Below are 9781 nucleotides of genomic sequence, written 5' to 3'. Positions count from 1 at the left end.
AAGGTTGTTGTTTCACACGTCATGGTTCTTAAATTTGCACAACAAAAACAATCTAAGTTAGATTTATTACCAAGATATGAAATTACAAAAAAAGTAAAAAATGTAAACTGAATTTTTTTATCAACTTAAAACCTCCAAAGGTGACACGTGGCAGGGTAAGGTGGAGGGAGATCCATCTGTCATGGAAACTGCACAAACTATCTTCAATCCAAAATAGCAGAAATAACAGTTTTTTTCTCTTAAACTAAAAAAGAAAAGAAACAAACACACTGACTCTCTCTCTCTCTCTCTCTCTCTCCAGAGCCTTGACTTGGTTAGAAGGAGAGGAGCATATTGACCTCTCAAAATGAAGACCACCTTCCTGTTTGGCGTGGAAGTATGTTGTAAACCGCGTTTGAGAGAGAGAAGAGAAGAGAAGAGAGAGAGAGAGAACCGAAAGCAATCGAGGCTTTGCGCAACACCCTCCGTATTCATGTTCCACGAAGAAGAGGATCCACGGTTCCTCCCATGGATCTTCTCCTCGTCCTAGGGTTTTCCTCTCGTCTCCATTTTGTAAATATTCATATGCGTTAGTGTAGTTAGTTATGATTGGGTGCTACAATGCGTTGGTTGCCTAACATTTCGTTCTCTTCCTCGTCTGGTTCTCAATCCTCGTCTTCCTCGTTCAAATCCCCCGTCGGTGAATCGCGCAATGTGAGGAAGAGCAGTGACGTCGCCTCCGGGTGGCGTTTTGGTCCCATCAGGAAGCTCACGCGCCACCGGAAGCTCCGTCATTTGGGTGATCCCGACATGCCCAGTGCGCCGGAGCCTCTCTCTCAGCTGATACGATCTCCGAGCAACAGCACCGATTATTCGACTGCAAGGTTCTCTTCCGCGTCCGCGTCCGCGTCCTCGGCAAAGCCGCAGCCGCTGCCGCTGCCCAGTTACGTGGACTACTCGCTCCCTTCGTCGAAGACCGGGCCGAGCCGAGGCGTAGAGGAACGAGATAGAGGGGGAGCGAGCTCAAACTCTTCCATTAAGAGGTGAATTTTCCGTCTCGATTCGAACTCAATAATTCATAACATACTTGGCATCGTATTTTATTAATTTACTATTGTTTTGGGGCAGGTTATTTGTCCCGTCTAATTCTTTTATTTTGATTCACATTAATTTGCAAGTTTGGCTTGAATCCTTTCCTTCTGGTAGATAATCAAGCAGTGTTTAATTTTTGGTCTTTTCAAGTCTTCTCGGCCGAATTCTTTGCTCCTCTTTCGTCTGGGTTTGCAGAAAGTGCCACTTTCTCATGGCTGTTGTGTGAATTGGGAATTAATCTGTATTCCAGTTGGATTAGCTGAATCGATGACGTTTTGGTTGAGTGCTTGTGTGTTTTTTCTACTAAAGAAAGCGCGGATTTTAGTGACTTTTGCGACATTGTTTATTAGTGAACTGCAAAACTGGCGTGCATACAGCCTCACCCTTGTGATTAGTTAGCGTCGAACTAATGCTGTATGCTCTTTGCATCTTAGCAGTTGCACTGTTCGGAAACAGTTTAATGTCTGAAATTTGGTTTAGTACCATATTCGTGCTAACCTTATGCCTCTACTAACATGTTCTATATCAGTGTGTTTGGTAGCCGAGATGGGAGAGGCAGAAAAAGCAGTACGGATCATGCTGACAAGAGGTTATCCAGGAAGGAGCATCAAGACCTAAATGGCTCTAAAAGCTCAAGAGATGGCTTCAGGGTCAATGTTCCCATCAGGAGTGCTCCAACTAGTCCTTTCTCGAGTCCTGCACTTAGCCCACAAAGGCGGAGTGCAGCCGACATGTTTCCTTATTATTATTACATGATTCCTAAGGGAAATCAAGCCTGGTCTGCTCCGGAGATTCCGACCTCGGAAATGACTCCAGGGCTCCCTCCCCATGCATTCTTTGATTATGGGATTTCTAAGGGAAATCAAGCCTGGTCTGCTCCGGAGATTCCGACCTCAGAAATGACTCCAGGGCTCCCTCCACCTGCATTCTTTGATTATGGGATTCCTAAGGGAAATCAAGCCTGGTCTGCTCCAGAGATGCCGACCTCAGATATGACTCAAGGGCTCCCTCCCCCTGCCTTCTTTGATTACTCTCCATTTAGTTGTGATACATCTCCCCACCACAGTCCTCGGGCGAGAAGTCCCCTACAAAACACCAAAAGCCCAAGTGTACCTACATCACCATTGCATTCAACAGCACGCCGTGAAAGTAATTGTCCTGTAAATGTCCACCCCTTACCTCTTCCTCCTGGTGCAGCCAACCCTTCATCATCAGCTCCCACTCCCCAGCCTATATCTCCCCCGCCTATAAGTAAATCTGAGTCGGTGCCAAGGAATAGTCAATGGAAAAAGGGAAAGCTTATTGGGCGTGGTACATTTGGAAGTGTCTATGTTGCCACCAATCGGTATGTATGTTCCATGTACTTCCTATATATGTATTGCTGCAGCATTGTCTAAATATAGTAATTCTCTTACAGTGAAACTGGAGCTTTATGTGCAATGAAGGAAGTTGAATTATGTCCCGATGACCCAAAATCTGCAGAGTGTATAAAGCAATTGCAGCAGGTTATTCACCATAACTTATTGCACCACTAGTTCACTACAGTGATACATGTCATATCAATAGCAAAATCTTAGTGTACCATTCAAAAGGTCATAGTCTCTATTGATTAGTTAACAAGTAGTTAAGTCTATGCTGTCACTATTGGTTAATTACTACTGCAAAGTTTATTTCCTTTCGTTCTTATCTTTTAGGAATTCTTTGGTACCTTATGTGGGGTAAGATATTTTGGCTCATTATGTATACATTCATCTAGGCATAAATGCATACATACATACATATGAATATCTTTGTCCCTCACTTCTTGATTACCTATCGGGAAAAAAAAATATCTTTGGCCCTCTTGGGTTATGTAGTGTACAGAAAATGGCTTAGCGCACATGTTATATATTACAAGGGCAACCTTAGCTCGTCCATGCCCTTGTATAAAAAGCTAGCAAGTCAATGGTAACCCATGGCAGACATGCACATAATGAACAGTTGGAATGTGTGAACATGGTCGCAATTGACATAGAGGTTGAAAAAGTATGTTTAAGATAATTATTGATTGGACATATTTTTGGACCCCATTGATTTTCATTGTGTGTCAAGTGCACAATTTGACCGGGAATGGTGTATGCTTGCATGTGTCTATTTGTTATACTGGCCTTAGGTACCTTCCCTATGACAGAAATTCTACGTATTTTATTTCACTTGGAAATTTTGTTTTGATTACATGTTCTTGATTGTTGCAGTACTTTTCTTTGTATTTGATTCATTGATTATTATTGATTTCAGGAAATCAAAGTTCTCAGCCAGCTGAAGCATCTGAATATCGTGCAGTATTATGGTAGTGAAATAGTGAGTATTCTCCCAGTAGCATGTTAGACATTCACTGTCAATATTGTCAACTGTAGTATCATTGAATCAAGTGTACAGAATTAATTTTATGCACACGCAGATCGAAGACCGGTTTTATATATATCTGGAGTATGTTCATCCTGGTTCAATCAACAAATATGTTCGTGAACATTGTGGAGCCATGACAGAATCTGTTGTTCGTAATTTCACTCGCCATATTCTCACTGGGCTGGCTTACTTACATAGCACAAAAACAATTCACAGGTACTATTCATGTTTGATTTAACTTGTTGAGACAGTCTCAGCGTATAGTTGGTGTCACAAAATCAGAATATGATGCTTAAATACGTGAAACTTCTATGTCTTTATTCAGTGTGGGGGAAGTAGTCTCAGCCATAATTTCGTAATATGCAAAATGTATTTGTTTTCTATGTGCCTATAGGGACATCAAAGGGGCTAATTTGCTTGTTGATTCATTTGGAGTTGTCAAGCTTGCTGATTTTGGAATGGCTAAACATGTGAGTGGTTTTTTCCTTCTGCTTTTCTTATTGTTTCAAGTTGTGTTTTAATATTTCTTTTGTGCATTCTATCCGATATCCTTGTTACACTTACTTTTATTACCTATCAAAAAAACAATTCTTTCGTGCAATTTTCAGTATAGTCATTCTTCCTTTTACATGTAGTAGATGGTACTTTAAGGCCTTGTTTGGATAGTGAAAGTGTTTCATCTCATCTCATCATTAAAACTTTCTCAAATTCTCACATAAAATATAATAAATAATTCAACTTTTTCAAATCCCAAAACAATAATAATATTAAAAAATAATATTTTATTTAACTTTCAACTTTCATCTCATCTCAATTCACTATCCAAACGGCACCTAAAAGAAATTCTCTTAATGTTTATAGATCGACCTAAGATATATATATATATATATAGATGAATTACTTATAAAAAATATATATATATATGTGTGTAAACCTAAGATATAGTTCCCTGACTCCTTGGCCTTTTGTAGAGAAAATGTTCTTTTTCAATACACATACTTGTTATTTCTTCTCTCTTGATGTAAGATTTCTAATAATTGTTTAAGGAATTTTGAAAAGAGAAAATTTGGGATTGTAGCCCGAAAATGCAATCCAAGATTGAGTCTACAATCTTGTGGAGATTGTTGTTCTCGTGTGCATGTGTTACAGAAAGGCTCATGTTATATAAAAGCAGAATGAGGGTTATGTGATCCTTAGTATGAAGAATGTTCCTCTCAAAATATTTCACTTTGTAATATTTGTTTTGTTCTCTGTTTTTGGTTTAATTCCATTCTTCAAGCATTTTGGTTGATGCCGAGGTGCTTGCCTTTAAACTTGTGGATCGTTTGGCAGGATATAGTTGATATTGCCAGTAGCTAACAACTCCAGCCACAATAATCTTGAGCGTAGTGGTGATACCTAATTCTACAAGTTGCTATCATAATCTGTTTATTATAATAACCATTCCTGATTTACTTATAATAAAAATAACCATTCATGATTTCTTTTTTATTTTCCTTACCGTTATAATATGCCTTTTTGTGGGATTCTAGTTGTTTTCTCTAATCCTGGGCTTATTAAATTTGCGACTTAATTGCTGCACAGCTTACTGGACAAGCAGCGGATCTTTCTCTAAAGGGGAGTCCATACTGGATGGCCCCAGAGGTATTTTCTTGTTGCTATGTTAATCTGTGACAGGCCTGTATTCTTCCCATACTGATATCATTGTCTTTCTGCAGCTCATGCAAGCAGTGATGCAGAAAGATTCCAGCTCTGATCTGGCTCTTGCTGTTGATATTTGGAGTTTGGGTTGTACCATTATTGAAATGCTCACTGGAAAACCTCCTTGGAGTGAGTTTGAAGGGGTAGGCACCTAATATTCCTTTATGTGCTATATCATGAAATTTCAACTTGCATTATCACAGTAGAAGTTTATGTTTCTCTGGCATATAGATGACTGAATTTTTATTTTCAACAAAAAGAGTCTTGCAATAAGACGTCATCATATTCAGCTTCCTAAGGTTTTATATTGTTGGATTGTTGCTTTTGCATTAGCTTTTCATTTTATGGCTATCCCAGAGAACTTACTGTTGCCAAATTTATTTATTTATTTTTTATAATTAGAACTTACTGCTGACAACTGAACAAGGCTACAACCAATTTGCATTGTTAAGTCGGGTCATTTATGCAGAATAGCTGAGCTTTCTCTCTGATTGGACTAGTGTAAGAAAAAATTGTTGGCCCCCCATGTTCCTTTTGGATTGTGATTTGATTCACGTAGATATAAATAAAATAAATGCGCCATCTTTTCCTCTGTTGTGAGAGGCAGCTGCCTCACAAACTGTAAACATAGTTTGTGAAAAAAGGGGTTTTGGTGGACTTTTTGTTCTCTTTAATTTTTTTCCAGTAGAGGCACAATTTTTGCAATGATGATATTGATATGCAATTTCTTCTCCCTTCTTTTCCTTTCCCTGATGTTCGTAGTCAATAGTTTCCTTGGGCTTGGACTGGTTTGCTTGTTGTCATGGACTAGGAGCTTGTATTAATGCGACTTGTTCAAACATTCCCGGCCCCCCCAAAATATATTCTTAAATACAGTTCGAGTAATTACTTTAGGGAAGATGCACTGTATTAATGCGTCAATCCTGTTTTAAGTTGCATTTGTCTTTGATGCAGGCTGCGGCCATGTTCAAGGTTTTGAGGGATACCCCTCCCATACCAGAAACATTGTCATCTGAGGGAAAGGATTTTTTACGGTGCTGCTTTCAAAGAAATCCTGCAGAGAGACTATCCGCTGTCAGGTTGCTGGAACATCGATTCTTGAAGAACTCGCAGCAGCTGGATATCCCATCTTGCAACCTGTCATTTAATGGGAAGAACTCGATGGTAAACAGAAATACCATTCCGTTTGTTTTCACTAAATATTTGGAACTTTTTTTTTGTAATGGTTGTCTTACAATGACAGGATAAAGCTCATAGTCCAAGAGAGCAATCTGAAAATAAACCTGACCAGTTGCCAAGGTTCCCAAGCACACAAATTGCAAAGGAAAAGTTGGCCTGTGAGAGGTAAGAGTTACTGCATTACCTGCTCAAATACCCTCCTTGCAAATTCAGGCCACAAATATCTATACAATACATAAAAAATAAGAGGTCCATGAACTGCAATGCGTTCTCTTGCGTGACTGCCACTCCAGCTTCATGCATTGCTCTTTTTCTCCAGCGAGACTGGCCAACAATCTCATCATGAAACTCCCGACTTAACAGTGGCCTCCTGGTATTCTCCTCGCTCTACCCTTGAGGCCCTTTCTAGTTTATCTCCACCCCACATTGGTCACAACACGTCTCATCCTAGTCCTGCAAATGCTCCCAGCAGTTTCAACAACCGTGCCGCCAAAAAAAGTAGTAAATTCAGATAAACCCACTGGAAGGGAAGGACTGCTGCTGCAATTTTTTGGTCATGGATTCTGCTGACTCACGGCTCCAGAATTGTATCATAGACTTTGTGGATGCTCTAGTAGGTGACTCGCAGCAGCCATAGCGTTGAGATAGTATAGGTTCTTTGACTTGACAGCTCTTGAAGTTATTAAAGCTTCTTCCTCCTGGAAGTTTATCCCGCATGAGAAATTCAGAAGCACTTTTTGTATACTACTTTCTGATTTAGAGCTTCTACAATCACAGAAGTCAACCATTTCTTACCTCCATGTACAATTCGGGTCAAAAGTTGAATGTGCAGATAATAGAAGTTGAAAATTATTTATATTTCCTTTCTAGTAGGGATTTTATGTCACTGTTTTATATTCATTAGCTTCAGTTGTTGGTATTGAACTCTTGAGTGGTCCATTTTTCTTCATCCAATTTGAAAGGTACAGTTTCATGCAACAATACCTATAAATTGTTAATTGATACCCAAATCAATAAGAAAACTTCTATTTATAAGCCGGTATGGATAATACACATAGTAAAGTGCTTACATGTCATAATTTGATTTGAAAGATAAATTTTAAAATTTGAATAGTATGAATTGACTTGGATGGTGTATTTTACACACCATTGGAAAATAGAATAACTCAATCTATATTAATGGAGGGAAGAAAATCTTATCTTTAATGAAGGAATATATCAGATGTTAGAAGAATATGTAATCTCCAACATTTTTTTGGTTCCATGGTTATAATCTTCTCGGCGACAGACTCTGCAACCCTGGTTTCTATGCGCATCTTGCAGGCACTTGAGAATGGGTCCCCACTCCCTACGCCCGAGCATCTGGTTTGAATCTAGGGCATGGCTTTTGCAAGTTCTCTGGCTCTAGTCGTTTTCCCAGCGCGCCCTACTAAATACACCATGCAACCCCCGTGTCCTTGAGTTGTTTGGAAACCATAGCTTTCCATCATCTCCTTGAAACGTTCCTGCCTTTTTTAATAATGCCTGAAGGCTGAATTTACACAGGTTGCTAGGGTGTAACTGGTCTGGTTGGGTTCAATTTTTAATATATTTTATAACCGAATCGATATATACCAATTTTGAAATTTGAATAACTGATACCGCACCAGTTACACTCTGAAATTGATACTTTTAGTTTTACCGATTCTGGTCCGATTCGATCTGATTTTTCTGATATATTATATATATAATATTCTATATCTATTATAGTATATAATAATATAGTAGTAATATATTATAGTATATTATAATATATATTATAATTATATTATAGACTATATTGATATATCATAATATATAATATAGTGATATATATATATAGTGATATTGTATTAGTATAACTACTAATAGTCTAATACTATAGACTATAGTGATAATATATAGTTATTTATATAGGATTTTAAAATTTAGTGTTGCTTTAATTAGTAATTTAGCATATAATACAAGATTATATTATATATAATTATATATATCAGATATAAAAATTATATATAATATAAAAAATTAAAATATATATATATAAATTGGTCCGGTTCGGTTTGATGTTAGAAAAAGAAAAACTAAAACCAGACCGATTGCGACCGGTTTTAAAAAAAATGGAACTGATACCAGATTGAACTCACCAATTCGGTCCAATTTACCGATTACCTTTTTTTGTTTTTTTCACCCCAACATGCTGCCAATAGAACAAGAAAGGTTACTTGATCTGGTTTTCAAATTTAATGATTCATTTGGTTGTACAAATCAAGACATTTAGACCAGTACCTAAATACGTGCCTTGCATATGCACTGATCATAGAGTTCCACTTGATTATATCTTTGCCATTGTTTTGGTATTTTACTTTTTTTAATGCCCCAATATTGTTGATGACTGCAACAACATCGAGGGTTTTTCCTGGCTCAAAGGGGTTCTCATGGAGGAGGGAGGGAGAGGAGAGAGAGGCTTTTCCTCGGAATGAGAGAGAGAGAGGGAGGCATGGGAGATGGAATTCTTTTTCTTCCTCTGCAGTGCGGTCCAGGATTGAGAGAATGTGGTGTCTACGTGCGTGGCAAGCCACTATTAGAGGCTGTTATTTGGAGAAAATTGGTAGCACATGTGGGAAGATATTCTCTAAAAGAAAATGCATGAAACATTCTCTTATCAAACCCAAAAGAAGGCGTTCAAAGCAATTTCACATCTAGTTTGATCTGAAGTTTCTCTTCAATCCGGAAGTGACAATGTTTATCATTGGCTTTAAGATTCTAAGAAGCAATGTTTATACTTATATCAGTGGTTTTAATCGAAGGAATCATCTCCTAAACTATGAATAATCTATAATTTATTCTCTTTTCTCTTAAAAAATAAAACCATCGCTAAATTTTCTCAATAAACACGGAAATTTCAATTTCTAGAAAAACCGACCACAGTGGGAGTCGAACCCACGACCTTCTGATCCGAAGTCAGACGCGCTAATCCACTGCGCTATGCGGTCATATGCCTTACATTCGTATCTTTTAAGTTATAACCATTCCACAGTTCTTGTTTTTCTTTAGTGTCTAGTCCCTTCTGCTGAAAGCCTAACTTAAACATTATCCAATGGCCATCAGCATTCAGCACTTACTGAGAATGAACACCTCACTGCATATCCAAATGGCAGTAAAGTTGGATCAACACTCACCAATGGTGTTTTAAACAAACAAACAAACAAAATAAATAAATAAATAAATAGTAGTAGGCCAGGGACTTAGAACCAATACATGTCTAAGCTGTATGCTGCCAAATGTTATGACATCATTGGTGGTCCAAAAAGAAGATAAATAAGTTAATTGGATCTTGGCTTTTCATGGATTTTGTGCCCACATTAGACTACTCTACCATCTATCCTTTCGGTAAGGTACGTTTAAATACAAAAATGGTTTTATT

The 9781-nt window shown here is 38.0% G+C and overlaps 1 protein-coding gene and 1 non-coding gene across 4 annotated transcripts; one reads left to right on the top strand and one right to left on the bottom strand.

Annotated features, from left to right (window-relative positions):
- The first annotated feature begins 250 nt into the window (after nucleotides 1-250).
- LOC121249334 (mitogen-activated protein kinase kinase kinase 5-like) lies at nucleotides 251-7260 on the top strand. Of its 3 annotated transcripts, none has more exons than XM_041148052.1 (12): nucleotides 251-1022; nucleotides 1601-1849; nucleotides 1943-2416; nucleotides 2489-2576; nucleotides 3349-3411; nucleotides 3512-3675; nucleotides 3854-3929; nucleotides 5044-5103; nucleotides 5178-5303; nucleotides 6115-6324; nucleotides 6404-6504; nucleotides 6659-7260. In XM_041148052.1, the coding sequence occupies exons 1-12, from the start codon at nucleotides 601-603 to the stop codon at nucleotides 6852-6854; spliced, it is 2229 nt and encodes a 742-aa protein (XP_041003986.1). In that variant the 5' UTR covers nucleotides 251-600; the 3' UTR covers nucleotides 6855-7260. The 3 variants fall into 3 exon arrangements, with proteins under 3 accessions (XP_041003986.1, XP_041003990.1, XP_041003980.1); XM_041148056.1 differs by having other exon boundaries at nucleotides 1601-1899; nucleotides 1993-2416; XM_041148046.1 differs by having other exon boundaries at nucleotides 252-1022; nucleotides 1601-2416.
- Nucleotides 7261-9276: 2016 nt separating this feature from the next.
- Nucleotides 9277-9350, bottom strand: TRNAR-UCG. Its single transcript has one exon. It is a non-coding gene; the product is annotated as a tRNA-Arg (tRNA).
- Between the last annotated feature and the right edge of the window lie 431 nt (nucleotides 9351-9781).

The sequence above is a fragment of the Juglans microcarpa x Juglans regia genome, chromosome 1D (genome assembly GCF_004785595.1).
Source record: "Juglans microcarpa x Juglans regia isolate MS1-56 chromosome 1D, Jm3101_v1.0, whole genome shotgun sequence".
NCBI lineage: Eukaryota > Viridiplantae > Streptophyta > Magnoliopsida > Fagales > Juglandaceae > Juglans > Juglans microcarpa x Juglans regia.
Note: the sequence above shows the minus strand (reverse complement) of the source record. Positions and strands in the feature narration are given on the sequence as shown.

Excerpts from the sequence above, each read along its gene's own strand:
- LOC121249334 (XM_041148046.1), top strand. The coding sequence starts at position 601 with ATGCGTTGGTTGCCTAACATTTCGTTCTCTTCCTCGTCTGGTTCTCAA. Across the intron at positions 2,417-2,488 it reads GTCTATGTTGCCACCAATCG|TGAAACTGGAGCTTTATGTG; the intron begins GTATGTATGTTC and ends ATTCTCTTACAG. Across the intron at positions 5,304-6,114 it reads CTTGGAGTGAGTTTGAAGGG|GCTGCGGCCATGTTCAAGGT; the intron begins GTAGGCACCTAA and ends TCTTTGATGCAG.